This window comes from Sminthopsis crassicaudata, chromosome 1 (assembly GCF_048593235.1).
Source record: "Sminthopsis crassicaudata isolate SCR6 chromosome 1, ASM4859323v1, whole genome shotgun sequence".
NCBI lineage: Eukaryota > Metazoa > Chordata > Mammalia > Dasyuromorphia > Dasyuridae > Sminthopsis > Sminthopsis crassicaudata.
In genome coordinates this window covers 673,437,786-673,465,785 of record NC_133617.1, presented here as the reverse complement: position 1 = coordinate 673,465,785, position 28,000 = coordinate 673,437,786, and the positions used below count along the sequence as shown (strand labels likewise).

At 45.7% G+C, this 28,000-nt stretch overlaps 2 protein-coding genes across 2 annotated transcripts; one reads left to right on the top strand and one right to left on the bottom strand.

Annotated features, from left to right (window-relative positions):
• RRP9 (ribosomal RNA processing 9, U3 small nucleolar RNA binding protein) lies at nt 1-17,683 on the top strand. Its single transcript, XM_074283384.1, has 15 exons — nt 1-1,032; nt 1,214-1,308; nt 12,810-12,919; nt 13,528-13,595; nt 13,691-13,732; nt 14,602-14,728; nt 15,006-15,130; nt 15,219-15,311; nt 15,610-15,710; nt 16,324-16,458; nt 16,575-16,637; nt 16,751-16,896; nt 17,133-17,212; nt 17,305-17,378; nt 17,494-17,683. The coding sequence occupies exons 1-15, from the start codon at nt 958-960 to the stop codon at nt 17,585-17,587; spliced, it is 1,428 nt and encodes a 475-aa protein (XP_074139485.1). The 5' UTR covers nt 1-957; the 3' UTR covers nt 17,588-17,683.
• A 411-nt stretch (nt 17,684-18,094) lies between these two features.
• LOC141551246 (IQ domain-containing protein F6-like) lies at nt 18,095-23,144 on the bottom strand. The gene is made up of 2 exons (XM_074282663.1): nt 23,043-23,144; nt 18,095-18,454 (listed from the first exon to the last, which is right to left on the bottom strand). The coding sequence occupies exons 1-2, from the start codon at nt 23,142-23,144 to the stop codon at nt 18,095-18,097; spliced, it is 462 nt and encodes a 153-aa protein (XP_074138764.1).
• Nucleotides 23,145-28,000: the final 4,856 nt, after the last annotated feature.

Genomic DNA, 28,000 nt, shown 5'->3' with positions numbered 1-28,000 from the left:
GCAGTCCCAGGCTGGGACAGCCTGCCCCTCCAAGATAGATTGGCCCGGGGCTCATCCCCTGCCCTTTTCGCCAAGGGGGGACCTTCGGAGACTGGCATAGCGCCTTTATCGTTGCTTCCAGAATGGGGAAGGTGACTGGGGCACACTGAGGTGCATGCGTCTGGTGGGTCCTGCCCTGCCGGGGTGGCACTGCTTCCGGCGTCATTCCTAGGGCCTAGCTGGCACTATTATTAACCCCAGGGAGAATAAAGGCCCGGGGGTCTTCATTGCTGGAGGGCTCTGCCAGTCACTCCGTGCCCAGCTGGCATTGTCAATAACTCGTCACCCCGGGGGTCCCTACAGCCTGGTGACTGTGGCCCAGGCATCCAGCAGGCACTGCCAGGCTCAGCCACATTCTCCGTCCTGCTGGCCGCATGCCAGGCAAAGCCCAAGCCTTTTTCCCAGTGCCCAGCTGGCACCATCACTCTCTCCAGGCCCCTCTGCGCTCGTCCGGCTCATCTCACGCTCGCCAGAACCCACTGGCACTGCCCACTATCCTCCCCCAAGGCCTGGGAGCCCCTACAAAGCCTCCTGGGTGTGTCTCGGGCGCCCTCTAGAAGCTGTTCCCCGGAAGCACAACAGCCTTGCTCCTCTCACTCCTCCCCTTCCCTTCCCTGACTCGATGGTTGTGAGCATGCGCAGTAGCCTCCGAAGCAGGAAGCAGTCGTGACGAACTTCCTATTTCATCTCCTTCAAGTAGCGGAAAAGCCCTCCCCTTTAAGGAGTGTGGCCATGTCCCATCGCTTGACCTATGAGAGTTCTGGGGGCGTGGCATTACTCGTAGCTAGGTTCTATAAGGGAGGAGGAAGGCGTGGTCAGAAGTCCGAACCCTCTCAGCGCGCAGGGGGCGTGGCCCGCGCCTTCCCGGTTAGCCACCACGTGAGCTTCGCGCTGTTCTAGCTGTAGTGAGGAGCCAACATGTCGGCGGCCGTGATGGCTTCGGGAAAGCGGGGGAGGCCGATGGGTCCGAGTGCTGGCAAGCGGCGGCGGAAGGTGAGGCCAGACGTTTCCCCCGGAACTGGCGGCGTTCGCTCCCCGGAGAGCGGGTGCGGCCCGGGTTCCTCCTCCCGAGCCCCTGAGGGGCTCGTCTCTGGGGCCCTTAGGTGGCCACCCTCGGGGGTCCCAGCCCGCGCGGGCCTCCTCTGACCGGGAGGGCGGGGGGTTTTCTTGGCAGCCCGACGCGGAGGGGGAGCCGGGCCGGGCCAAGCTGGGCACCAAGAAGAGACCCAAGCTGAGCGAGGAGATTTCCAGCGACTCGGAGCCGGAAAGGTGCGTGGGCTGGGCCCGGGGGAGGGGGGGGCGCGGGAGGTGCGCGCTACTGCTGAACCCCCAGCCGATGACCCCGAGCGGGAGCTTCCGCCCTGGGTCTCGTCAGCTCCGTGTGTGTGTGTGTGTGTGTGTGTGTGTGTGTGTGCGCGTGTGTGTGAGTGTGTGTATCCGTGAGTGTATGTGTGAGTGTGCGTGTGTGTGTGTCCGTGTGTGTACATTTGCTTGTGCAAATGTCTATGCACACAGGGGTGGATGCACACACATCTACAAGTGCACATCTACCTCGAGGTCCCGAGCCGTTGTTGGTATCCTATATATAACCTATAACCTAGCTCCTGCTGCCCCCAGATTCCCATCCCAGGGACACAATCATTAGACACTTAACAAGTAAATTCGGGCTAAGTTAAGCACTGGTTTGTGAATGAACCAGTAACGAATTAATTACTGAATCTGATGCCTTTTTTTAATCCCCTTTTTAGCCTTTCTGTACATTTTGCCTCTACTGATGACTTTTTTTTCTCTGAGGCTGGGGTTAAGTGACTTGCCCAGGTCACACAGCCAGGAAGTGTTAAGTGTCTGAGACCAGATTTGAACTCGGGTCCTCCTGACTTCAGGGCTGGTGCTCTATCCACTGCGCCCCCTAGCTGCCCCATAGTGACTTTTTAATAGTTTGTCCTAAATTTTTTGTGACACTGTTCTCTCCGGAATTTCTTCCTATTTTTCACTACTCTTTTTAAGTCTTCTTTGCTGCGTCTTCTTTTACCTACAAATGGTTCCTCAAATAGCCTGAGCCTGCTTCACTTCTCTTTTTACCTTATTACACTTTGTAGTCTCTTTAGCATCATCTCTATGTAGGTGATTCTCAAATTTTTTGACCTGCAGAGTTGTTTTTTTTGTTTGTTTGTTTGTTTTGTTTTTTTTGTAGCTTTTTATATACAAAACATATGCATGGGTAATTTTTCAACATTGACCCTTACAAAAATTTGTTTCAACTTTCCCCCTCCTTCCCTCCACCCCCTCCCCTACATGGCAGATAGTCCCCTACATATTAAATATGTTAAAATATATGTTAAATACAATATATGTATACATACAATTGCATAAGAAAGATTGGATTTTGAAAGAAGATAAAAATAATCTGAGAAGAAAAAAGCAAAAATGCAAGCAAACAATAACAGAAAGAGTTGATCTGCAGTTTTTTAGACATCTTAAAATGGATGTTTCATAGTATAACCAAAAAAAATCTCCTTACCATTTCTCCAAACTTCCCCGATTTTAAACTTGTTGGTTTTGATAGCATCATCATCATCCATCTCCCCATCTGGGCTTCCTTGACTCCTTGTTTCTACCCTTATAACATCTCTTGTCTGTGTCCCCTTCTTTTCACTTACATGGCCACTGTTCTTATGCAGGCTCTCATCAACTTGCCCTTGGATCATTGCAGTAAACTTACTGTTCTCTGTTTCAAGTCTTTTCCTACTCCAGTGTTTCCTACACTTAGCTGCCAAAGTTATCTTTTTTTTTTTTTTTAAATAATAGTTTTTAGTTACCAGCTGTATGCATGGGTAATTTTACAGCATTGGCAATTGCCAAACCTTTTGTTCCAACTTTTCCCCTCTTTCTCCCCCCCCCCCCCCCACAGATGGCAGGTTGATCAATACATATTAAATACAATATTTGTATACCTGTCCAAACAGTTATTTTGCTGTACAAAAAGAATCGGCTTTGAAACTGTACAATTAGCCTGTGGAGGAAATAAAAAATGCAGGCGGACAAAATTAGAGGGATTGGGAATTCTACGTAGTGGTTCATAGTCATCTCCCAGAGTTCTTTTGCTGGGTGTAGCTGGTTCAGTTCATTACTGCTCTGTTGGAACTGATTTGGGTCATATCATTGTTGAAAAGCCACGTCTATCAGAATTGATCATCATATAGTATTGTTGTTGAAGTATACAACGATCTCCTGGTCCTGCTCATTTCCCTCAGCATCAGTTCATGTAAGTCTCTGCAGGCCTTTCTGAAATCATCCTGCCGGTCATTTCATACAGAACAATAATATACCATAACATTCATATACCACAATTTATTCAGCCATTCTCCAATTGAGGGGCATCCACGTAGTTTCCAGTTTCTGGCCACCACAAAGAGGGCTGCCACAAACATTCTTGCACATACAGGTCCCTTTCCCTTCTTTAAGATCTCTTTGGGATATAAGCCCAGTAGAAGCAATGCTGGGTCAAAGGGTATGCACAGTTTGATAACTTTTTAAGCACAGTTCCAAATTCCTTTCCAGAATGGCTGGACGTATTCACAGTTCCACCAATAATGCATCGCTGTCCCTGTTTTCCCATATCCCCTCCAACATTCTGTGTTATCTTTCCTTGTCATTCTAGCCAATCTGACAGGTGTTTAGTGGTATCTCAGAGTTGTCTTAATTTGCATTTCTCTGATTAATAATGACTTGGAGCATCTTTTCATATGGCTAGAAATAGTTTCAATTTCTTCATCTGAAAATTGTTCATATCCTTTGACCATTTATCAATTGGAGAATGGCTTGATTTCTTATAAATTAGAGTCAATTCTCTCTATTTTGGAAATTAGATCTTTATAAGAACCTTTGACTGTAAAAATATTTTCCCAGTTTATTGCTTCCCTTCTAATCTTGTCTGCATTAGTTTTGTTTGCTGCCAAAATTATCTTAAAATCTGACCATGTCATCTTGATTTTCTCCCTCTCATCCCAAATCAAGAAACTCCAGGGGCTCCCTATTACCTCCAAGATTAAATATAAAATAAATATAAAATCTTCAGTTTGACGTTTAAATAACTTTACAACCTGACCCCTTCCTACTTTTATCTACTCGCTGTTACATATTCTATGATCCAGCAATATTGGTCTTTTTGCTGTTCCTCATGATACTCCATTTCTTGATTCCATTCATGTTTTTTCAGTGACTGTCCTTCAAGCCTGGAATGTTATACATCTTCACCTTCTTTTACTAGTCAGATCATTCTCCCCTTTTTCAGAAGATCTTTTCTCCCACATCCCTTCTGCTACTTAATGCCTTCCCTCTGAAAATATTTTCCATTTACACTATAATTATCTGGTATGTACAGTTTTTTGCATGGTATATTTTTGTGGGGAAGTTTTTTGTTATTAGAATTGAGAGCAGGGCCTGTTTTTTTTTGCCCTTCTTTGTATCTTAGCACTTAACATAGTTCTTAGCACGAAGTAAATACTTACCAAGTATTTGTTGATTGACCTGTTTGTTAAAAGAATTAAATGAATTCAGACCTTCATTGTTCAAGAGGGAAAATGCCTTCTGCCAAAGTGGAAGTAACTGGCCCAAGATCAACCCAATAAGTATGTGTTAAGTTTCCATTTTGTGTTTGGTGATGGAGATGCAGAGACAAAAAATGAAACAGTCTCTACATTTTATAGGGGGAAGGAGGGGGGATACATACAGCTTTTAAGTAAATAAAAAGTATATACATAAGTATGTGAACGATCTGCTCTCTTATGATGTGGACATTCTCCCCAGCAGGCCAATGTAATCATTTGAGCATTTATTAAGTACCTTCTTTGTCCCAGGCAGCATGCTAAATGCTAAATACAAAGCAGAGTACCAGCTATCCCTTGTCTCTGAGAGGCTTACATTCTAATGAGGGAGATGTTATGCAACTAGATACTTAAAAGAAATATACAGACTAGATAAAAGGTTCTCTTAGAGAGGAAGCTCTGCCTATTTTTGCCCTGTATATTTTGACTTTTGCCCTGGCTTTCCATCATGTTGCAGGCTCTCTTGATTTCTCTTGATGTGAGGGGGAGAGTGGAGTGCATGGGCAGTGCATGATATATAAAAGTATATCCCAGTAATTTCTGAGGAGGAGTCTGCCATTAAGGAGTCAAGAGGAAGATTGTAATCCTAGAATAACTTAGTCCCTGATCCTACCTTTGCAGAGGACAGGTATGGAGGATGAGCTCAATGAAGGACAGAGGAAAGAAAGGGATTCATCTATGAGATACAGCCAGATTGATGGGAAGTGAAGAGAAGTTTGGGAGGGTCTGGCAGGACCAGATTGTGAAGAGCTGAGCAGAGAGTTTGTCTTTTGTTGTAAAGGCAATAGGGAGCTGCAGAAAGGGTGCAGGAAGTAGCATGGTCAAGAGTTTTAGCCCCAGTCACGATAGATTGGAAAGAAATTGGAAGCAGGGAGGCAATATGATAACAGTGGATTGAGCTTTGGCCTGGGGGTCAGAAAGGCCAGAACAGAAATACTCACTGGCTCTGTGATTCTGGGCTCTTGAGCTGATTTCTGTAGTATTCAGATTCTTCATCTGTAAAATGAAGCATTGGACTTGATTCCCCCAAGGAGCCTTCTGAGTCTGAAGGCCAAACAACAGGCCCGATATCCCCCTCTGCCAGCCCTTTGGGTAGCTGAAGATGACTCGCATATCTCCCTTGAGTCTTTTCTAGATTAAATACCTTCAGTTCTTTCACTGATTTTTGTAGAGGAAATAATTTTGAGCCTTTTCACCTTCCTGGTCACCCTCTTCTGGATGTCCTTACATATGGTACCCAAGACCGAATATAGGGAGGAAGAAAAGAAATAAGCATTTATTTAGTGTCTGCTGTGTGTCAAGCCCTTGTATTAAATACTTTGCAATTAGTATCATTTAATCCTCATAACCATTATGAGGGGGAGGTGCTGGTATTAGTTCCATTTATATTTGAGGAAATTGAGGCAGACATGGGACAAGTGACTGGCAGAGCTGGTGCCTGAGACCAAATTTGAATGTTCCTGCCTCCAGATCCAGAGTACTGTCCATTGCACCATCCAGCTCCTCCCTTGTATGGTCTGACCAGGGCACAGTACAGAAAGATACCACCTCCTTATTCCCAGAAGTCATATCCCTCTTAGTGCAGCAGCATTAACATTTTTGGCCACCACATCCCATTGCTGACTCATTTTGACTTTGTAGTCAGTTAATATGTATATTAAGTGCCTAGTATGTGTGCTAGGTCCCAGATATGCAAAAACCATCATGAAACATGGCCTGCTATTTAGAAGAAAGAGACCCTCTGATTAGCAGTCAGATCGCTCAGATGTATTACAACTGGAAGGAGCCTCAATTTTCTGAGTGTCTGAAAGTGGGATTGGAATTACAAAATTAAAGATAGGAGTAGGAAAAGAGCAAGTGAATGACATAAGCAGGAGCAGAATGTCTGTTGTTTATACCTCTCAGCACAGAGATGTATCTTTACAAGGGAGAAAAATAGAATTCTGTGCACTCAAAATGGAGCACGGCTTACAGAGGTGGAAGTGCTTTGGCAAAGCTTGATTCTGTATTGTCAGGTCTACAGTTGGATTGTTGGGTTTTTTAATCAATTTCCAAAAAATACAGACGAGGTAAGGCATGGTTGGGACAGTAGTTTGAGAGAGACTAAGTATTATCCTTGGGCCTTCACCCATCTCCTGTCCCTCACTTTTCAGCAGAGTACCTCACCTCCTGTTTTACTGAGAAAATAGAGGCCATTCACTAGGAGGACCCTCTTTCCCCCTTTAGGCAGATCCCTGGGACCTTCCCTTGGAGTCCTGCTGCCAAAATGATTTTGAGCCATTAAGTTTCTCTTTGATTCTGAGACTGTACTAACTAGTCCACATCTTCTGCAGAGCTGCTGTGAGACACTGTAGCAAATGCTTTAACTAAGTTCTACATAAACTATGTCTATGGCATTTCCCAATCTGTGAATTTAGTGACTGCAAGATAACAGGACATAAGGCTAGCCTAGTGTGGCTTGTTCTTGATGAGACCATGATGATTCTTGGTTATTCCCACTTTGTTTTCTAGATGTTCATGAAGCATTTAGGAATATCCCAGGAATCCAAGTCAAGGTCACTGTCTCATAGAAGACTTTTTTCTTCTATTTCTTTTAAAAATTTGGGACATTTGCTCTTTCAGGCCTGTAGGATCTTTCCCACCCTCTATTGTCTATTATCTTACCAGTTCTGTTGGTACCAAAAAGTAGAATTCATCTAGGTCAGGCAGCTTGAATTCACTGAGAGTAACCAGATTCTCTTTTATTCTATTCTTATTTATCTTGGGTATCGGCTCTCTGTTAGCTCTTTTTTGTTCTCTTATTTTCAATGGAAAGGCTATTTTCCTTGTTAGAGAAAATGGAAAGAAATTAAGAGGTGGTGTCGGTTACTATGCCATCCATGCCATTTGCCCCAAGCAGCAGCAATCCATCCATTCTCATTTGATCCTCCTTTCTCCATTGTCCCCATGTAGGTTTTAAACACATTGATTGCTATTTCTCAACTCATTTGGAGCTGTAGCACTTGTGGCGTTATTGTTGTAGGACCCTGCCACGCTTTTATTCGTCCTCTGTACATAAAAAAAGAAAGTTTTATTGGGATATTTTATTTTTATATCACCTATACTTCTCACTTTATTCCTCATCTTTCCAGAGAGCCATCCATTATAATGACCAATAAAATAGAGGAGGGAAAAGTTCAGCCAAACAGTGAAATAGATGTTATATAGTGTTCTACACCTCTTGGCTGTCATGTCTGCAAAGAAATGGGAGGAAGTGCCTTCTCATAGTTCTTTGGGGCCAAGCTTGATCATTATAGACTAGTGGAATTCAGTCTGGAGTGTTTATTTCAGCAGTTAGATGAGCCATCTGTTTTAATTTGGCCAGTGAACTAAAAATGGTTTTTACATTTTGAAATAAGGTTTTATTGGATTTTAAAATGGAGAAACCATTCTTAGCTCTTTAACAGCTGACTGGTTGCAGTTCGGTTTGGTTGCTGCTGTTCATTTGTGTTGTATCTGTTATTTCCTAGGTTCTATTTACTGTACATATCTTTTACAATCTAAGTTGGTTGGTAACTTCCCTGTGTATAAGATCCACATTGTTTTCATAAGATAAATCCTATCCCCCTGCTCCCTCTCCCCCCCATTAAAATAGTTCTTTGTATCTTCAGAATTTCCTTGAAAGTTTTCCATTTTTCCTAGGCTGATTTTCTCTTCAAAATTTTAGTACATCTAAACCCTTTGAAATCTTCTGTCACAAAATTTAAAGTTCTAGGACTTAGCATGTACTTGGTACATAGTAGGGGCTTAAAAATGCTTATTGACTAGCCATAGCCAGTGTTTCTCTCTTCTCAGATTCTAGGAAGGGGACGCAGTTCCTTCTAATCATTTTCACTTCAGCAACCAGTTCTTTCCTATAAATAAAAATCAGATCTAGCATACAATTTCACCTGGTTAATTCCTTCACTCTTTTGGCAGTGTTCTTTGTCCACTAAGGGAAGTTTGTGGTATTTTTTATACTTTGGTACTCATAATCCCTTCTAATTTTAGCAGCCTGTCTGTTAATTTATCTGCTTATGGAATTTTTTTTTTCCTTATTTACATAATTTTTGGACATTCTCTACCTTTTGGTGGTAGGTATACCCCCCTGAGTGCTAAACTGCAAAGGGTAATAGAGAACTCAACAAGACTAACCCCTTTTCCTTCAAATCTATACTGTCACTTAAAACTGACCCACTTACATAGCTATAGCCTTGGAGTTCAGTACTTTGGAGACTGCCCCAGGCAGAAGAAAACCTGATTCTCTACCTTTCTTTCATAGGTGACTGTAGAGAATAAATTTCTGCAGCTTATTGTAATTGGTCTGGGAGTTAGATGGGCTGCCTCTGCTGCAGGAGTATAATCTCTGTGTTGCCTAAACCCATGAGGGTCAGTTTATACACCCTATAGTTGTGTGATAGCTGCTGAGGGAAAAGCACTGAGTGGACACTTAAAAGTGAGTATTCTCCAATGTTAATTTATAAGTTAGGTTAGGTTTTTTGTTTTTTTGGTGGGTTCAACTCACATTCCATCCCTGGCACATAATTCCCCTTTTGAGGAGTTTTGAGAGTTATTGAAGACTGGAAAAAATTTCTGGTCCATCATCTTGTGAATCATGTGTCTAAAACTACAGAAAGAGTAGTGGTTGATTGCTTATTGTCAATGTGGCAAGAGGCCCCTAATATAATATCTTAGGGGTCTGTGGACAATTCTCTTCAGCCCTTCTTTTCAATGACTTAGAAAGGCTTGATTATCACATTTGCAAGTAGTAAAAAACTTGGACAGTTAATGAGAAAATCAATATCTAAAAGGCTAGAACATTGGAATTAACCTATGATGAAATTCAATAGGAATAAATGTTAATCTTATATTTGTGTAATATGTAAGCATGGGTCAAAAGCAGTTGTAGCCCCTGTGTTCCCCCCCCCCAAAAAAAAAAAGAGGGGGGGTTTCAGTGGACTACAAGTTCCATGAGGGAACTTTGTGAGGTGGAAACCAAGTAAATTAATGAGATCTTAAACTATGTCAGATTCTTCAGGTCTTCCTTAGACCACCTTGGTGGTCTCTCCATGGGAGCCAGCAGAAATGAGGATGGGTCTTGGGATGTCCAGGCACTTGGTGAGGTGGGGCTGAAGCTCAGGAGAGATTAAACCTGTATAGGCAGATTGGGGAGGTATTTGCAAGGAGATCACAACTTAATCTACAGCAGCTGATGGGAGAAGCAGAGAGAAGGACCCCAGACCTTGCCTTAGATCCCCATGGTTAGGGGCAGGATGCGGATAGTAATCCCACAGAGGATACTGGGGAGGAATGAGAAGCAGAAGGAGCTAAGAGGATGCAGGACAAGGATGGCCATTGGGGGGGGGGGGCGAAGCTGCAAAAAGGTCCCAAAGGAGGAGGACTGAGAAACAGAGAGAGAGAGACAGAGAGATGGTAGGAAAGTCAGAAGCCAGGTAGCTAGTGCTGAGAAGTGAGTGGAAGTGAAGCAGTAGAGGCTTTCAAATCACTGGTTTTTTATTGTGAAATCAACAAACATGAACATTTCATTATATGAGGAAAAGTCAGTTGTAAAGTCCGGGCTAACTCTGGAGGGCCTTAAGATTAGTCAGAATCCAAATCAGTCAAAGTCCTTGGTCTTTAGGGGGAGAAGTGAAGGAGGCAGGCAAGCTGCCACGTGGGCTTGCCAAGGATCTTTCTTGGATTCTGCAGTCAGGAGTCTCCAGCCTCTTTCCTCCTCATTCTGCCACCAAGTGACCCTGACCTCTCTTTCTCAGCCCTTCAATCCTGGACTACAATTATCTCACCACCAAGCATTCAGCAAGCCCCAATAGTGAGGAGAGCCATCATCTAAATATATGCTAATAGAGCCATTGTCTCACAAGGAAAAAGTAGCCTTAAGTGCTTTGCTATCTGATTCCAGCACACCTTTTCTGAGTTTCACCTCTCTGCAATCACTCAGCAAGCACTTATTAGATGTGTATTCTGACCTAAGGAGTGCACTAAAATCTAGGGAGAAGAAAAACCAAAAAATCTTTGCCCTCAAAGAATCCCCATAGTAATGGGGTGACAATCCAGGCTATACATGTGTGGGGTAGATGAAGAGATTCTGGGCCAACCTATTAGTAACAAAACTGCTCTGCTTAGCTTTGATCCCTGATGAACTTCCTGCTGCTCTCTTCTGAGTATTTTTATTTTGTTTTTTAAAATAGAATTTTATTTTTCTCCCTAGTTATGTTAAGAAAAATTTTAGCTTTCATTTTTTTTTACAAGATTCTGAGTTCCAAATTTTTCTCCCTCCTCTCCTTAAGATAGTAGGCAGTTTGATATAGTTTATACATGTGTTATCATGTAAAACTTCCATATTAGTCACAGTTGTGAAAAAAAGCAGAATACTAGGGGGGGAGGAAACCTTGAGAAAGAATAAAATAAGTGAAAAAACTGTTTCACTCTGCATTCCCAGTCCATCAGTTCTTTATCTGATTGTGGATAGCATTTTCCTTCATGAGTCCTTTGTACATGTCTTAGAATGTTGTGTTGTTGAGAAGAGTTAAATCAATCATAATTGATCATCACACAGTTCCTGGTTCTCTTCATTTCACTTTGTATCAGTTCATACAGGTCCTTCAGGTTTTTCTGAAATCTGCCTATTTATCATTTCTTACTACACAATAATAATATCCCATTACATAAGTAATAAATGTTGGAGAGGATGTAGGAAAATTGGAATACTAATATGCAGTTGGTGGAGTTGTGAACTGGTCCAACCATTGTGGAGAGCAATTTGGAACTATGAACAAAGGGCAACCAAACTGCATACCATTTTGACCCAACAATACTTCTACAAGGTGTATATCCCAAAGAGCTCATTAAAAAGGGGGAAAGGACCTACATATGCACAAATATTTGTAGCAGTATAATCCATGGTGGCAAAATCTGGATATTTTTTAAATGTTTCATAGACACCATTCTACTTCCTCCTCCTTTTCATTCTGCTTCTCCTCTTTTCATTGCCATCATTAGTAATCAGCCACCCACCTATAGAAACCCTCCTTTGCCACAATTACACAGTCAAGGAAAATTAGTCTTTCTGTACCTGAGGTCCATCACCTCTGCCCAGAAGTCAGATGAAAGCTTCCTCCTTCCTCAGACTTCTGGAGTCCCAATGCTTCCCTTCATTAATCAGAGTTCTGAAGTCCTTTTCATTATTTGATCACAGTGTATCTTATTCTATTTGTTCTGCTCCCTTCTCAGCTGCATATCTGTGTATATCTTTCCAGGTTTCCCAAATATTTTAAAGCACAATGTCCCATTAGATTCAAAGACCCTCCTTTGTTAGCCATTCCCCTAATTGTTGGGCACCCACTTTTTCCCCCCAGTCCTTGATAGAACAAAAAGTGCTGCTATAAATATTTTTTGTACCCAACGTTCTTTCCCCTGTTTTTGACCTTCTAGAAGTTGTATCTATTAGTTATTATACATGATTTTCTAAGGCACGATTTACACAGGCAAGAAAAATGTAGGATAATCACTTGAAGATTAATGTCTTTTATTTTTATTTTTATTTTTTCCCCGCTGAGGCAGTTGGGGTTAAGTGACTTACCCAGGGTCACACAACTAAGAAATGTTAAGTGTTTGAGGCTAGATTTGAATTCAGGTCCTCCTGACTTCAGGGTTAGTGCTCTATCCATTATACCATTTAGCTGCCTTAGGTTAATGTCTTTTTAAGGTTAGGGACAAGCTGAGGACTCTAGGGAGCAAGAAAGGAACCAAGGAAATAGGAGAGATGTGAAGATTAGGCAGAGGTGGGGGGAATGATTGAAAGGGTAAACTTATGGAAAGGACACAGCCCCCAGACTCACAGCTGTGTGGTACCTCTGAATTGATTTCCTTGAATCCAGTCTGCCCCTCATAGAAGAGAAGCTCCTTGAGGGTTTTTCATGAATGTCTTTATGGCTCAAACCTTATACAATCCTTCACCTGGAAAGAGATGCTCCTTAAACACTCTTGAATCTGTCCTTGGAGTTTCCCGAAGTGCTGAGCCCACCTCTGCCTGCAGCTTGCACGTAAACAGGTTGATTGTAGAAGTGACTTTGCCAGGAGCAAGAGACAGATTCCCTTCACCTTCACTCTTTCCTGCATCTCCAGTCCTGAGGACACAAGGAACAAGGAAGAGGAAGATGAGGAGTTGGAGGAGACTGCCCAGGAGAAGAAGCTCCGGCTGGCTAAGCTGTACTTGGAGCAGTTGAGGCAGCAAGGTATGTGACAGAAGCCTGGGAATCTTCCCTGGCTTGGGGAGTGTGGGGGGAGCCATCCTTTCCAGTCTTCTCTGGGCTCTACTAAGACATTCAGAACTGGTGGCATTTTCTTGGGCCTTGCTGTCGTTGGGCTTCCAGGGTGAGGAAGCCAGCATGGGGCTCTGGGAGCCACCGGCCTTACCTGGCAACGCCGCCCTCCCCCTCCTTCCTGCCATCTCTACACTTCCTTGGGTGGCTGGGCCTGGGCCCCCTAGGAGGTGATTGATGCTAGGGCTGGCATTTAGCTTGGCAGGGGACAGCCTAAGTCCCTGAGCTAACTTCCCTGAGAGGTAGAGAAGGGAAGACTTTAATAGGCCCCCTGAAGGGAAGAAGCCCTAGGGGCCTATAGTTATTGAAGCCAATTGAGGCTATGAAGTAGCTTTGGATAAGATCAGGGGATGCCTGCATCTGCACAAGGAGAGCTGGGCCCTGGGGGAGTGGGGGAAACCTGAAGGGGAAAGAGGCAGGCACCTGGGCCCTGCGCCTCTCCCTTGGTGGAGATTGGGATGGAGATTCCTTCTCTTCCCCCAACTCTGGTCCTTACCTGGTCTGTGTTCTACTCTGGGCAGAGGAGGAGAAAGCAGAAGAGGAGGCCTTTGGGAATGACCAGGTGGCTGGGCGGCTAAAAGAAGATGTGGTGAGTGGAGGGTGAATATGAATGTAGGGGTGGGTCTGCCTGCCTCCTTGCCCGTGGGGCTCCAGAAAGTATAATCCTCTCTCTTTTTCCTATAGCTCGAGCAGAGAGGTCGACTTCAGAAGCTGGTGGCAAAGGAGGTGAGGGGGAGAGAGAGTCCTGTGTTTGGATCCCGGCGCGCCGTCTTGGGTGCTCCTGTTTCTGAACCATGAAGGAGAGCGATTGTGCTGTCCATCTTCCAGGGCTGTGCTGAGGGCAACTCTTGGTAAACCTTAAAGGAATGAATCAGTCCTTAATCCTGAGCCCACCATAGCCTGCTCTCCTCTCCTCATGTCCAGAGCAATGGTGACTCCCTCAGGCTTTCACAGTTAGTTGGTGTCCACACTACAGAGCCACACTCCAGGTTCTGAGCCTAGTACTCTAGCCATGGCCCACCTTTTGAAGCCTGAGAAGCCGATGGAGCCCGAGTGTTTCCATTTAGATGCTTGTTTTTTAAACAGTAGAACATGATTCATTGTGTCTCTAGGAACTTGCTGCAAGGAGCTCCCGCTTTCTTTAGTAATCAGATAACTCCGCGTTTCTATGCCCAGGACTGTGGGACTGACCTAACACCAGCCCCACCTCAGGGATCCTTCAGGATCCTTCAGTGCCTTGGTTTTTCCTTCAAATGGGCTGCTTTTCTCCTTCTGCAACCAAAAGAAGTCCTGATTTTGTTTCTCTGGAAAATTGTGGACCCACCAGATGTCCTGTCCCCTCCCATGTGAAGCGTCCTTTTCTTAATTGAATGAGATAGGAGCGGATTCCTTGGACAAGGAATGGCCAGAACGGTCTCTCGCCATCTTTGTCGGATGAGCAGAGAAGTCCCTTTGTCCCTTTGCCATCCAAGCAGGCTTGGATGTGGTTTCCGTCCCAGCCTAGGAGGGGAGAATGAGAGGCCTGAAATTCTTGGGAGCACCTGTGGAGTTTATTTCCTGCTAGTCCAGCTGATGATGTCCCCTGTTCTGGGCAGGTCCAGGCTCCGGTGGCTGAAGACATCCGGGTCCTTCGGGGCCACCAGCTTTCCATCACATGCCTGGTCATCACCCCAGACAACTCCGCCATCTTCTCTGGAGCCAAAGACTGCACCATCATCAAATGTGAGTGACCACGAAGGCCTGTCCTGTGTCCAGCAGACCAGGATGACTTTTCCCCCTTCTTTTCCCTTCTCTTTCCACTGGTCAGGAGCAGAACCTTCAGCCTCTTCTCCACCTTCTAGCCAGGGGCATTCAGGGCAGGAGCTCTGGTGCTGAGCCTCTTGGGTCTCACTCTCCTTTCTGCCCCTCGGCTGTCTCTGCTGCTGTCAGAAGAGGGCCAGCGGCCAGTCTCCAGCCCTTGCCATGCTCCCTCCTCATACCTTCCTCCCTCTCATTGCAGGGAGTGTGGAAAGTGGGAAGAAGCTACACCAAATTCAGAGGGTGAAGAAGGGGGCCGAGGGCCAGCCGCCCGGGCACGCCGACCATATCCTCTGTATGGCAATTTCCTCAGATGGCAAGTACTTGGTAAGGAGCACACTGGGCACTTCAGAGCTGGGGCAGGCGGGTCGGGGGCCAGCATGAGGACACCCCAGCTCTGCCTTCTCATCCCCAGGCCTCAGGAGACAAGAACAAGCTGATCCTGATCTGGGATGCAGGCACCTGCAGACACCTCTACACCTTCGCAGGGCATCGGGATGCGGTCTCGGTGAGAGTGGGGCCTGGGAGACCCCATTGGCCTTCAGGGGCCAGTCTTCTAGGTGGAAGCAGGATTTCATGAGGTCATTACAGCCACCTTCCCATTTGCTTCCAGGGCCAGGATTCCCTTTATGCCTATTGTGTCCCCAGCAGATTATTATTGTTACTATGTGTATATATTTATTATATATCCCTATGATGTGCCTTATACTCTTAGGCAGATTCTTCCTGTTGCCATCTAACCTGGCCCCTTTCCCTGTGGGTGGGACCCAGGCCCTGACACTTGGCTCTCCCTCTGCCTTATTTAGGGCCTGGCCTTTCGGAAGGGCACGCACCAGCTGTACAGCACGTCCCACGACCGCTCTGTGAAGGTGTGGAGCGTGGCCGAGAATGCCTACATAGAGACCCTGTGAGTGGGAGGTTGGCCGTCTGGAACAGCGCTTCAGGGGAGAGGCCTGCCGGGGCTGCAGGGCGGGGAGGGTAGCCTGGGCGGAACTCCTCAGCCAGGCTTTTGAGGTCCCTCGTCCCTTGCCCCCAGCTCCGTCTTGTCTCCAGCCTCCTCTCCCCAGAGTCTGTGACCCAGGAGGGAAGTGCTTTGCCTAAAGCCCCCAAGTTAGGACATTGTAGAATTTGGGGTAGAAGGAGCTCGAAAGCATTTCCCCATTTTACAGAGGGGGAGACTGAAGCCTGGAGAGACTTGGCCAAAAGCACAGACGCTGCCTGAGCCGCCTCCATTCCTTTTGCCATCTCCCTGCATTTGGCCTTCCCCCGGCATGGCGCCCAGCCCACTGTTGCTCCCCTCTGAGCTCCCCTCCCCCCCAACCAGGGCCTCCTATTTGGCTCGTCTCCCACGCAGGTTTTGGGTCCCCAGGGGCAGCTCCCCAGTGGGTTCCGAGTTAGCGGGGACCCAAAGACCAGCCAGCCTTGGAGAAGTGACCTGTCCAGGGCATGGGGTCTGGCTTCCCGCCCACACTTCTGGCTGGATGGTGTTTGCTTGATCCTTTGCCCTTTCTTTGCCCCAGGTTTGGGCACCAGGACGCTGTGACGGCCCTGGATGGGCTGAGCCGGGAGAGCTGCGTAACTGCGGGGGGCCGCGATGGCACTGTCCGTGTCTGGAAGATTCCTGAGGAGTCACAGTTGGTCTTCTATGGCCACCAGTAAGTGAGTGGGAAGAAGAAAGCCTCCCTAGAGCCGGGGGGCGGGTGGGGGGGTGGTCTATATCCTTCCGGGGAGAGGCTGGGAGGCTTTCCTCTCAAGCCATTTCCTCTTTTAGGGGCTCCATTGATTGCATCCAGCTCATCAATGAGGAACATATGATATCTGGCTCAGAGGACGGGTAAGGGTTCCTCCTTGTACCCCTAGATGCATCGTCCCCTGCCTGACTACCCTCCCTGCAGCCCTTCCTGTCCCCTCCATCCTCCACTAACTCCTCCATCTCCCTGACTTAAGCTCCTTGGCTCTGTGGGGTCTCTCCAAGAAGCGGCCCCTCACCGTGCAACAAAAAGCCCACGGGATGCGTGGGGAAGAAGGCTTGGAGCAGCCCTTCTGGGTGTCCTCGGTGACGGCGCTGCTTAACACGGACCTTGTGGCCTCAGGTTGGTGTGGGTCCCCTCCCCCTGCAGGGATTTCTCCCCTCTGGGGCAGGCTTAGGGCCAGGGGGCAGTGCCAGGAGAACAGAAGGGAGGATGTCCCTGGGGCCCGAGGGCTTCGGGAAGGTCTGGGAGGGCCCTCATGGAATTCAGGGTTTAGGGTCACAGCAGGGAGGGAGGACTCTTGACTTTCCTTCGCCACCTGGCCCCATCAATTCTTGTTTCTCCTCTCCCTGCTCCAGGGTCTCACAGCTCCTTTGTGCGACTCTGGAGGTGTGCGGAGGGCTTCCGGAAGCTGGAGCCCCTCTGGGACATCCCTTTGGTAAGCAGTGGGCCAGGAGGAGGAGGGGGGCTTGGGCTGGGGCTGGGTGGCATTGTGGCACTTTGGGTCACACCTCCCACTCTACCCTGTAGGTCGGCTTCATCAACAGTCTCAAATTCTCTAGCATGGGAGACTTCCTGGTGGCGGGCGTTGGGAAGGAGCACAGGTACTGAAGGCTGTGGGTCTCTGGGGCTGGGCGGGCTGGTTCAGAGCTTGGGGCTGGGGGAGAAAGCTGTGGAGGGGATCCGGGCCTCTGGCTTAGCGCCATCCTCTGCCCACAGGTTGGGACGGTGGTGGCAGATCAAAGACGCCAAGAATGCGGTCTGCATCATCCCCCTGCGGAGAGTGCCTCCTGCCCCGGCTGCCGGCTCCTAGTACCTCTTCCCCACAAGCCCTCCCCCCTCCTTATTTAAAGCTCTTCTCTGCCCCCACTGTTTGTATTAAAGTGGCCTGTGGGTCACTCCAGGCCCAGCCTGCCTGTGGGTTCTTCCTGGGAATGGGCAAGCCTCAGAGGGAGCAGGAGGCGGGGTGTGGGGCCCCCCTGTGATGTCTCCGGGGGAGGCCCAGGAGTGGAAGCGGTTTCCCAGCCACAGGAACAGGACAGACGGAGATGGTGTTGGATACAGAGCAGCTGGGGAGAGCCAGAGAGCAAACGAGGTCATGGCTTAGAGAGCACATCAGGCTTGCAGTGGGCTCTATGTCTGTTATCTCGTCCATCCCCACAACCACCCTGGGAGATAGCTGCTATTGTCTGTTTTACGCAGCTGAGGCAGACAGGTAGCAGGGCCCTTACCCAAGGTCCCTCTGCCAGTTAGGGCCCAAGGAGGGAAGAGGTCAGGTCAGGCCCACCAAAATCCTTTATTGGGGAGGACCGACCAGGCCCTAGGCAATTAAGACCTTCATGTCCAGTGCCAGGCCGCCAGCCATGATCTGGTAGCGGCCACGCATGAGCCCACGGGTCAGGCAGTTGCGCCAGCGCATCTGGATCAGGCAAGCAGCAGCCCGAGCCCTCAGGTAACGCCGTCGCACACGCCACATGCGGACCACGGCCTGAAGCTTCACCACGGCCCACTCCTGCCTCGTGTAGAGCTGCAGCACTGTCCGCCGCCGCTGCTCTGATAATCGCATGTGAGCCACCCGCCACCAGGCCTGGATGATCCAGGCGCAGAGGGCCGCGTGCAGCAGGGTCCGTCGCACTAAGGTCCCCCGCCACCAGGCCTGGATCTTGATGGCCGCCTTGTCCTAGGCCAGAGCGGAGCAGGACAAAAGCCTACTCAGCCCCCAGCCAGTCCCCTGTTCTCGCTTAGCCTTTGTCTCTGTCTACACCTTCCCTGCCCCGGAGCTCTGCCCTCATCCTAGGCTCTGGTAATAATCTTAAACCTTCCCTAACTCCTTTCATTCCCCCACCCCTCTCCCTTTCTTTGAGCCCCATGTGGTCTGGGTCAGGCCTGGCTGTCCCCCTTACCAGATGGGGGCTTTGGAAGCTCCACAGAAAAAGTACCACTCTCCCCCCGCCCAAAATGAAACGAGAGCCCTGTGCTCCTCATTTGGTGGGTAGCGATAAGAAGTGTTTGACCACATTTAAACCTTCTCTGGCTTGATAAATGAAACCAGAAAGAGAACTGGGTTCAGCTGTGCTCCTGTTCGGTTTAGCAAGCGAAGCTTAAAGCTGCTTAAAACCAGCATCTTAGGCGGCTGAAATGGAAGAAGGGCTCTTCACAGGCTCCTGAGCTCCTCTAATGCCTTTATTTTCAGATGACATTTTGTTGATTGCATCAAGCCCCAGAGTCTGGACCCCCTCCATGAAAGTCATTCCCATTCAAAAGTGATCAGCCTAACAATTCAATAGGAGAAAAACAAATGCATGAAGATGTGCCTGTTACCCAACGTCCAGCTGGAAATGTGGCCCTTATGTCAGCCCATCAGCACATATGTCTTCAATAGGCATTGTAGATGGACCCAAATTTAAACTAGACCTAAATTCAAAAGAAGAGTGGGTTGATTGAATTACATTGAGGAACCTTCTGATCATCTTAAATTTGCCACCCGACAGACATAAAACCTACCTTTGAACAAAAGCAGATTTCCAATGATTCTCTCTACATAATATGGAACACCCCAAATTAAATTGGAGAACTCAAGGCAATGGAGACATACATGGTGGGTGTAACTACAGTATATTGAAGATTGGTTTAAGAGTTACTCAGGAAATAAGTTATTCAGGAAAAGGAGCCTCAGAAGAGGCAGACAGGACCCATAGCAAGTAAAAGACAATCCAAATTCTGCATTGATACTCCACAATGTGGATGGTGCGTAGCTCCTCCATGGAGGGTTTTTGGAAGTATGTGAACAGCAATAATAATGGATAAGGTGGGGTGAGTGCATAGCAGTGCATACTGCTAAAGAGGGAGTACCCCCACTGAAACCTTAAAAATGTGCATGTTTACTTGCATAGCGCAGAAAGAGTTGGTATCCTATGTTTTTGTATCCACATATAAACACTTTTACTTTTCTGTATATTTTTCCAGTTCTTATTCATAAGAGGTAGCATGATGTAAAAGAAAGTAATTGGTACAAATTCTTTCCCCACTTTAGATTTGGAACAAATCATTTAATTTCTCTGTGCCTTGATTATTTGCTGATCTAACTCTCCTATGAATTTGACTTTTACATCTATGATCCAGTTTTTCACCTTTTCCCCTCAATTGATTGTTATGCCAGTTGTGGTTTCTTCTTTCTTGCCTCCCTAAATTTACCCTCACTCATCACTCCTCCACACTTTCTCTTAACCTCTTCTTTGTTAAATAAGGAAAATTTCTCTACTCAATTGTGGATGTGGACTCTTTCCTCAAACTAGTTCAAATGAGTGAGACTAAGGGTGTTGTCTATTCTTTGTGCATCACTCTTTCTTGCTCTACTTTTCTTTTTTTTGAGAATATCTTAACATAATAGATTCATATCTGTGTCCTTTAAGTAGGCACCTAATGGCCTTACTGATTAATATTAAGGGTTACATGTATCATCTTCCCATTTGGGAATGTAAACAGTTTATTATTGATAAGTCTTTTATGATTTCTTAAGCATCTTTCAAGTTCTCTGTTTCATTAAATATTCATTTTTCTCCTGAAGGATTATTCTCAATTTTGCCAGGTAGGTTATTCTTGGTTGTTATTCTAGGTTGTTTGCTGTCTGGAATATCATAGACCACAAGCCCTCCACTCCTTCATCCTGGACTGTGGCTACATGGTATTCTAATTATTTTTTTCTGGGTGTTTTTCAGGAGGTGATCAGTGGATCCTTGTGATTTCTACTTTGCCCTTTGGTTTTAGGGTATCTGGGCAGGTTTTGTGTATAATTTCTTGAAATACCATATCCAGGCTGGGTTTTTTGTTTCTTTGGGTTTTTTTTTTTTTTGGACCATGGTTTTCAGGTAATCCAACTATTATCTCTTCTTGGGTTTTTTTTTTTTTTTTAACTTCTCAGTTTTTCCTATTAATTTCAGTTCTTTTCAATTTTTTTCCCATTCTTTTGACTTTGTTATTTCTTGACATCTCTTGTAATTATTAGCTCCCCCCCTTGACCAATTCTAATTTTTAAGGAGGTATTCAGTAATGTTTTGTACAACTCTTACCATTCAACCAGTTATTTTAAGGGGTTATTTTCTTCAGTATTTTTTGTGCCTCTTTTACCAAGCTGTTTTCACCAAGTTTGCTCTACCACTCATGTTTTATTTTTAAAATTACCTTTTTTTGTTGATGTTGTTCTTTTATCTCTTCAGCTTTTATAGGAATTCTTATTGAGCTTTTGTTCGGTTTGCATTCTGCCCTGTCCTCCCCTCCAAAGTCTTTGCCTTGTATATATTATTTTCAAGTCATTGCCTTCTGAGTTTTTGTTTTGAGCCTCCCTGTCACTTTTAATGATCAGGCTTTTTTGTTTGCTCATTTTCTCATCCTAAATCTTGAATTTGGGCTTGATATTAAAAATTGAATTCTACTCACCTCTAGAGTAGGGACAATTGACCTGAACTTCTATGATGTCCTCCTACTTTTACAACTTGATCCGAGTTCTGTAGATGATATGAGAAATTTGGTCACCGCTCTTCAGGCCTGTACTTTGCCCCTAATCCAGGTACAGCCCCTGCTTCCTCATGATAGTGATCTAGAACTTGGTTATTGGTGACAAGTGTCAAGTGGCATCCAGTTCTGTGCCTAGTACTAGCATGAGTCCCCTGAGATTTCTTTCTGACCAAGTGTTAAGTATTTCCTGTACCTAAAATAGTGATCTGTTAAATGTAAAGTAACAAAGACTTGTACAAAAATAGTGACATTGAAGGATCTGGATGTGAGGATATGGAGGCAGGAATAGCCAGGACTTGGGAAGAGGATTGGATATGGGAGTGAAGGAGTCTGAGGAAGGTCTTTGGAGAGTTGGGAAGGATAGTGATGCTACCAGCTACAGAAATAAAAGTGGAAGAAAGCTGGTTTATGAGTTTGGGGCGCCAGTGACACACTGAAATGGGTGTGTATCTTGTTAGTTTTAAACAATCTGGAATCTCAGGAGACATGTTCAAGGCTGGAAATCACCCCTGGCAGTTAGAATCAGTTGGGAGTCTAGAGCTAGAAAGCACATAAGTCCAGTCTCTTATTTCTACAGATTAGGAAACTAAGGGTTCTTGGTGCCCAAAGTAGAATTTGGACTCCGGTGTTTGTGACTCCAAACCCAGTGCTTTAACCACCTCTGAAATATTCTTATAAGAGTCTGAAGACTTTAGCTTGAAGTCTTTAAGAAAGAAAGAACTCATCTTTTAAGATAGCTGATTTCACTTTTTGATCATTCTAATGATTAGGAAGTTTTTCCTTATACCGAGCTAAAATCTGCCTCATTTCCACCCATTATTCTCTTTTCCTCTTGTTAGCTCTCCAAATTCTTAAGAATGACTGTCATCCGTACTCCTGCTAGCCATCTTTGCAAAACTTTCTCTCTTCTCCAAGTTAAATATCTTGAGATCTTTCAATTGATTTTTTTATAGTATTGAGTCCAAGCTCTTCCCCATCATGGTCTCCATTTCATCAGTGCTCTCTTCCTAAAACAACTTGAAGAACTGAATGGGTTCCAGATTGGGTTTCCTTCATTACTCCAATCAGACAAGGACATTGGGACTTAGCTCTTACCTTCTAAACATGTCTCAGGGCAACACAAAATGTGATAAGCTTGTGGTTGCCAAGCCCCCTTAATGTAGTCCACCAAGACCTCCATCTTTTGGACTGGAGCGCTTGATTTTTTGAACCAAAGCATCTGGTTTTGTCACTGTTAAGACACTTCATCTTAATCAGTTCAGCCCATTGCAGCCTGTTGGGTTCTTTTGGGACACTTGACTTGTCATGCAACCTGTCAGCCTTTCCTCCCACTGCTGACATCTGAAAATTCTCAGGAGTGTTTGTCTGCAGATCACTGATAAAAACATCAAGCAACCCTGACCAGAGGCACGTCCATCCTTGGAGATGCTCCACTAGGGCAGTCTGCATTGACATTGTAACTGATGCCAGGGGAGCAGATGAGATCACCAGGTAGGAAGCATGGAGAGAGAAGAGATTTAGGGTCAGGTCAATGTTTGGAGGGAAAGAAGAATCAGTGAAGGAGACAGGGTGGGCCTGAAGACGTCCTTTATTGGGCAGGGAAGGGCTAGTTCCTCTAGCTCCTCAAACCATTGGAATGTTAGTATCAAATGCCAATCCCCGAGAGGGGTACTGCTGGCAAGATTGGGTGAGGCAGGTGGTGGTGATGTGTTGGGCATCCCCCAGGGGATAGAGACCAGTGATGGAGCCTTCACCAGGCCCACTTCTGTGGGCATGCACAACAGCAGCACTGCATGGCCCAGGCTTGGAGGGACGCACGCAGCAGTGTTTGTCACCCCAACATTCCCTACCACCATGCCGGTATCTTTGGGCTCACAGAGTCCTTCATCTGTGTCTGCCACAGGAAATGAGGCAGAGCTTAATGGGAGGGACCACTTGGAATGGCCTTTCCTCCTGTGTTGGCAACAATCTCCCATTTCCCTGGTACTTATAACTTACCAGAGCAGGATTACTGTTCTCATATTAAGTCCCATGGGCTCCTCTCTAGTCCCCATCCTATTCCCAGGCCCTTCCAAATCCCCACCCTCTCATTTTCCGCTCCCCACCTGATCATTCAAGCCTTGCTAGCTCTCTCTGTTTGTTATCTTCCAAACAGCAGTCAAACACAGCTCCCTCATAGCTAGAAAGTGCTCATCAGAGCTCAGCCCCACAGGAGTTATTCACAGCCTGAGAGACAATTTCTGCCCCCTCCCAAACACCTTAAGGAAACATCCAACCTTCACCTACCATGTGTTTTTCTTCAAAGTTGTTAGGTTCATTTTCAGATTCATTACTACCCTTCTGTACCAGAAATGGGGCAGGAGAAGGAAGGAAAGGGGACAATTGAGAAATGCAGATTGGGAGAGGTTGACACTAAATGGCCATTCTTCCTGGGGACTAGCCTCTGGCCCTTGGACCCCAAATTGGCTTAAATTTCTCCAGAGGATTCCTGTTCTCTTACCCTTCTCCTAGGTCAATCTTATTTTCCCCTCCCGCCACCCTCCCCACCAGAAGCAGAGTCTCCAAGATCCCATGCCTTCCTCCCCCCTTTCCTGGCCCTTACAGAGTCTTTACATCCCATGGGGTTTGGAGGCAAGTGGCTGTCTCCTCTGATCAGCTTTGACAGCTGTGGCCTGGTCTAGGCAGGAGGGCTAGCTACCACCTATGAGGTCATAAGGACTTACTGACAGGGACTTTGCATTAACTCAGCTGTGTCCTCAATCACAACAAATTCCTTCCCCTTCTCCCCACCCTTATGAAATGGGAAGCTTCTGATTAGAGTCAGACTCTTAGTAGAAGAACAAAGGCCCAGGTTGGACATTGATCATACAAGGTGCGGGCTGAGGGGAGGGGGAAGAGATCTGACTCCAAGATGCCTCTTTAACGGGGCTTTAAGATTCTGTAAAGTTGAAAAGCATGCACTCAGAAATTAGCTGGCTGTCTATTGCCACACTAACTCCATTCCCTTTCGTTTAATGGCTTATTGCAAGGTTCCTAGACTTCTTAGGTTTCAATAAAGCTTTCAAGAGCTCTCTCCTCCCTTCATCTTCATCTTCCATCATTCATGCTCTTCTCCTGACCCCTGTCTCATGATGAAATGGCCTTACTCCTCACCAAGGAGAAGAGGATCCTCTACTTTAAGTGATCCCACCTCATTTCTTCTGATAGATTGTCCCCTCTGTTGTCCCTAGTAGAGTAGATAATCTCTATCTACCGGTTCCTTCCCTACTGCCTACATACATGTCCAGGACTCCTCCATCCTGAAAAAACACTCGATCCACTCTTGCCAATTATCCTACATATCTTCAGCCCTTTATATTAAACTGAAAAAGATCTACGATAGATTCCTCTACTTTTCCACACTCTTCTTAACCTCTTACATTCTGGCTTTTGATCCTATCATTCCACCAGTATTCTTTCCAAAGTCACCAATATTCTTAATTGCCAAATCCCATGGCTTTTCCTGATCCAGCTTCTGTTGACTTCCAGCCTTGCAACAGTCTTAACAAAGAATCTGCCACATTTTGAACTTTTGGAACAGCATACATTAGTCCTCTTATTCAATCTTGCAGTTCCCACAAATTCATTCTTTCCCATTCTATGAATCCCTCAAAGAGATCTTTAAACTGCTATACTCTGTTAACATTGAACAACAATTATATCAGATGGCTTCTGGAGCCTTTTATCACACATCAAGGAATCAACCCAGACCTCTCGGAAACATTGAAAGTCAGAAAACTGTTTTATGTGAGTTACTTCTTAGACACACCCCACATCTCATCCTTGCAATGAAAGCATGGATCATCCTGCTGAGGTTCTCTCTATCAATCCTTTCATCTTTCAGGCCCTGTAGAGTAACCAGAATGTTCAACTGAAATAAGATGACCTCAGCATTGGGCCCCCACTTGCCCCTATCCTATGAGCTCTGCCACAGAAGCATAGATCTGGTATTCAGATATCAATCACTTCCTGACTTGCTGCTTTGCAGTGTCCTGCCATATTTTCTTTTTTTTTCTTTTTCTGAGGCTGGGGTTAAGTGACTTGCCCAGGGTCACACAGCTAGAAAGTGTTAAGTGTCTGAGACCAAATTTGAACTCTGGTCCTCCTGAATTCAAGGCTGGTGCTCTATCCACATCGCCACCTAGCTGTCCCTGCCATATTCTCAAAAAGGTCAAAGGGAATTCCAAACAACACTAATTCTGGAGGTAGTTGCTGCATCCAAAATGAATGAATAAATGAAAATGCACTGAGGATACAAATACAAAAAAGTCCCTTCTCTCAAGGGAGCTTATGTTCTAATTGTTATCTGACACTTCATGAACTTTCTTGGCAAAGAATGGAGTGGTTTGCCATTTCCTTCTTGTTTAAAAGATGGGGAAACAGAGGCAGAGTGAAGTGAATTGCCCAAGATCACACAGCTGGTTAAGTATCTGAGCCATATTTGAACTTAAATGAATCTTTCTGATTCTAAGTCCAGTGTTCTAACCACTGCACCATCAAGCTATTCTTTATATTCTAATAAAGGGAAATAACACTGGCAATGAGAGAAAGGAATTTTCTAAGGTCTAGGGAGTCAACAGAGATGGTGGGCTGAACTATTGGTGGAGAATTGTCATGGCTTTTTCAGAAACAAGGTAGTTGTGATTTGATTACCATTCCAAAGCCAAAGGGGGAAATGAAGATGGGATGGAGTTAGTGCATGGCGGTATGACAAGTACATGTGGAGCATGGTCTGGGCAGACTTGGAAATAAAGTGAGTTAATTAGGCCTCATTCACCTACTCAACCAACCAGGGGCACTCAGCCCCAGGGTAGTAGATTAACTCCCATACAGAACAAATAGGAAGCTCTGGGGGGCTGGTCCAATCCAGAGGGTGCAGTTCCAGAGCCACAGCATCTATTTAGGTCACAACCCATCAATATACCAAATATGGAAATGTTATTCCTGTCATTCCAGCTGCCCTGTGATAGACCGTGAAGGCATTTTCCTTAAATATGGTTTCTAAAATGACTGGGATTTGGTGAATCACTTTGGATCCATTCTCTAACACATGCTGTCCATCTTCACTGTCACTGCTCTAGGAGATCCTGAGTCCCAGGACGTGGAGCCTCATGTCTTTAGCATCTGGGGTGACTTCTGTCCTCAACTAAGCTCCGTTTCCTAAATCGGAATTCCAATTGAAGTTCCCTTTGGAAATATGGCACACCTTTGTATTATCTTGAATACATCTCTCACTTCCCAATGAGCATCCAGGTCCTGCTGGTGGTACTCTAAAAGCTGATGGGATTCTTCCCCTATCCTTTGTCCTTCTAAACAGAATGGTATTTGCCCCGATCCTATTTTTGACAAGTTTTCTTCAAGGTCCTGTCCTTATATCTATATGATCAGTGGAGGACTCTTCTCCTTTGCTTATTTGCCATCCCTCCCCTATTCTTTGAGGGAGGCAGTGAAAAGTGCAACTGCTCTGGAGTCCACCTTTCTCTGACACTTAGCATCTATGTAACCAGGGAAGGTCATTTAATCTCCAAGGTCTTCTGTTCCCTCATCTGTAAAATCAGGGAATCAGACTAGATAACCTTCCAGATAGATCAATGATCCATGAGCTCAAAGATCAATTTGGAGCCTATTTTCTCTGTAACAACTAGCATTTATATAGCCCTTTAAAATTTGTAAAGCACTTTACATATATTCATTCATTTAGCCATTATAACAATCCTGTGGGGTAGGTGCTATTATTAAATCAGGTTATTAAATAAAGCATTTATTAATTACCTACTATATACCACTGTGCTAAGCCTTGGGAATACAAAGAAAGTCAAAAACAAGACCAAGCTGCAAAAAGCTCAATCTGGTGGGATAGAAAAGGGGATAGAAGGATCATAGACACAGCTGTATACAAACAAGCTTTGCTGTTTGGGATTTTTGGAGTTTTCTTAGCAAAGATACCGAAGTGGTTTGCCATGTCCTCATTTTGCAGATGAGGAAACTGAGGCAAACATTGACCTGCCCAGGGTCACCTAGCTAGTAAGTGTCTAAAGCTGGATTTGCACTCATGGAGATGAGTCTTCTTGATTCTAAGTCAACTACTCTATCCACTGTGCCATCTAGATGCCCACAAACAAGATATATGAGGATAACCTGAAATTCATCTCAGAAGGCATTCAGTTAAGGAAGACTTCACAAAAAAGGAAACTAAGGCAGGGTTACACAGCCAGTATGGTCTGAGGTAGAAGTAGAACTCCAATCTTCCTGACTGAAAACCCAGCACTCCATCTAATGTCACATGGCTAGCTCACAACCAGTCATTTCCTCCATTTCTTCTCCCTCCACCAGTGCCTGCACCACTGCCTCATCTCTATCAGCTAGAAATCTATGATTCTGCAGATCCTTACTCACTTGTTCTGTTTTGACTTGCTTCTGTGGGTTATGCTGCTCCTACCAGCTTCTGGAGCAGACCCTCTCCCTGTATTCCAAAGGAGATGATCATTTCCCTTTTTCACTGATTTCTAGCATTATCCCTGCATATGCTTCTTGCATTCTCTGCTGGCCAATATTTGCATGTACATCAGTTCAGAGTTCAGAGTCTTCAGATCATGCACAAATGTGGGGGCAGTCGAGGACTTCCCACATTCCCGATCTGAGAACAATCTGATTTTAAATAAGACCACTCCTC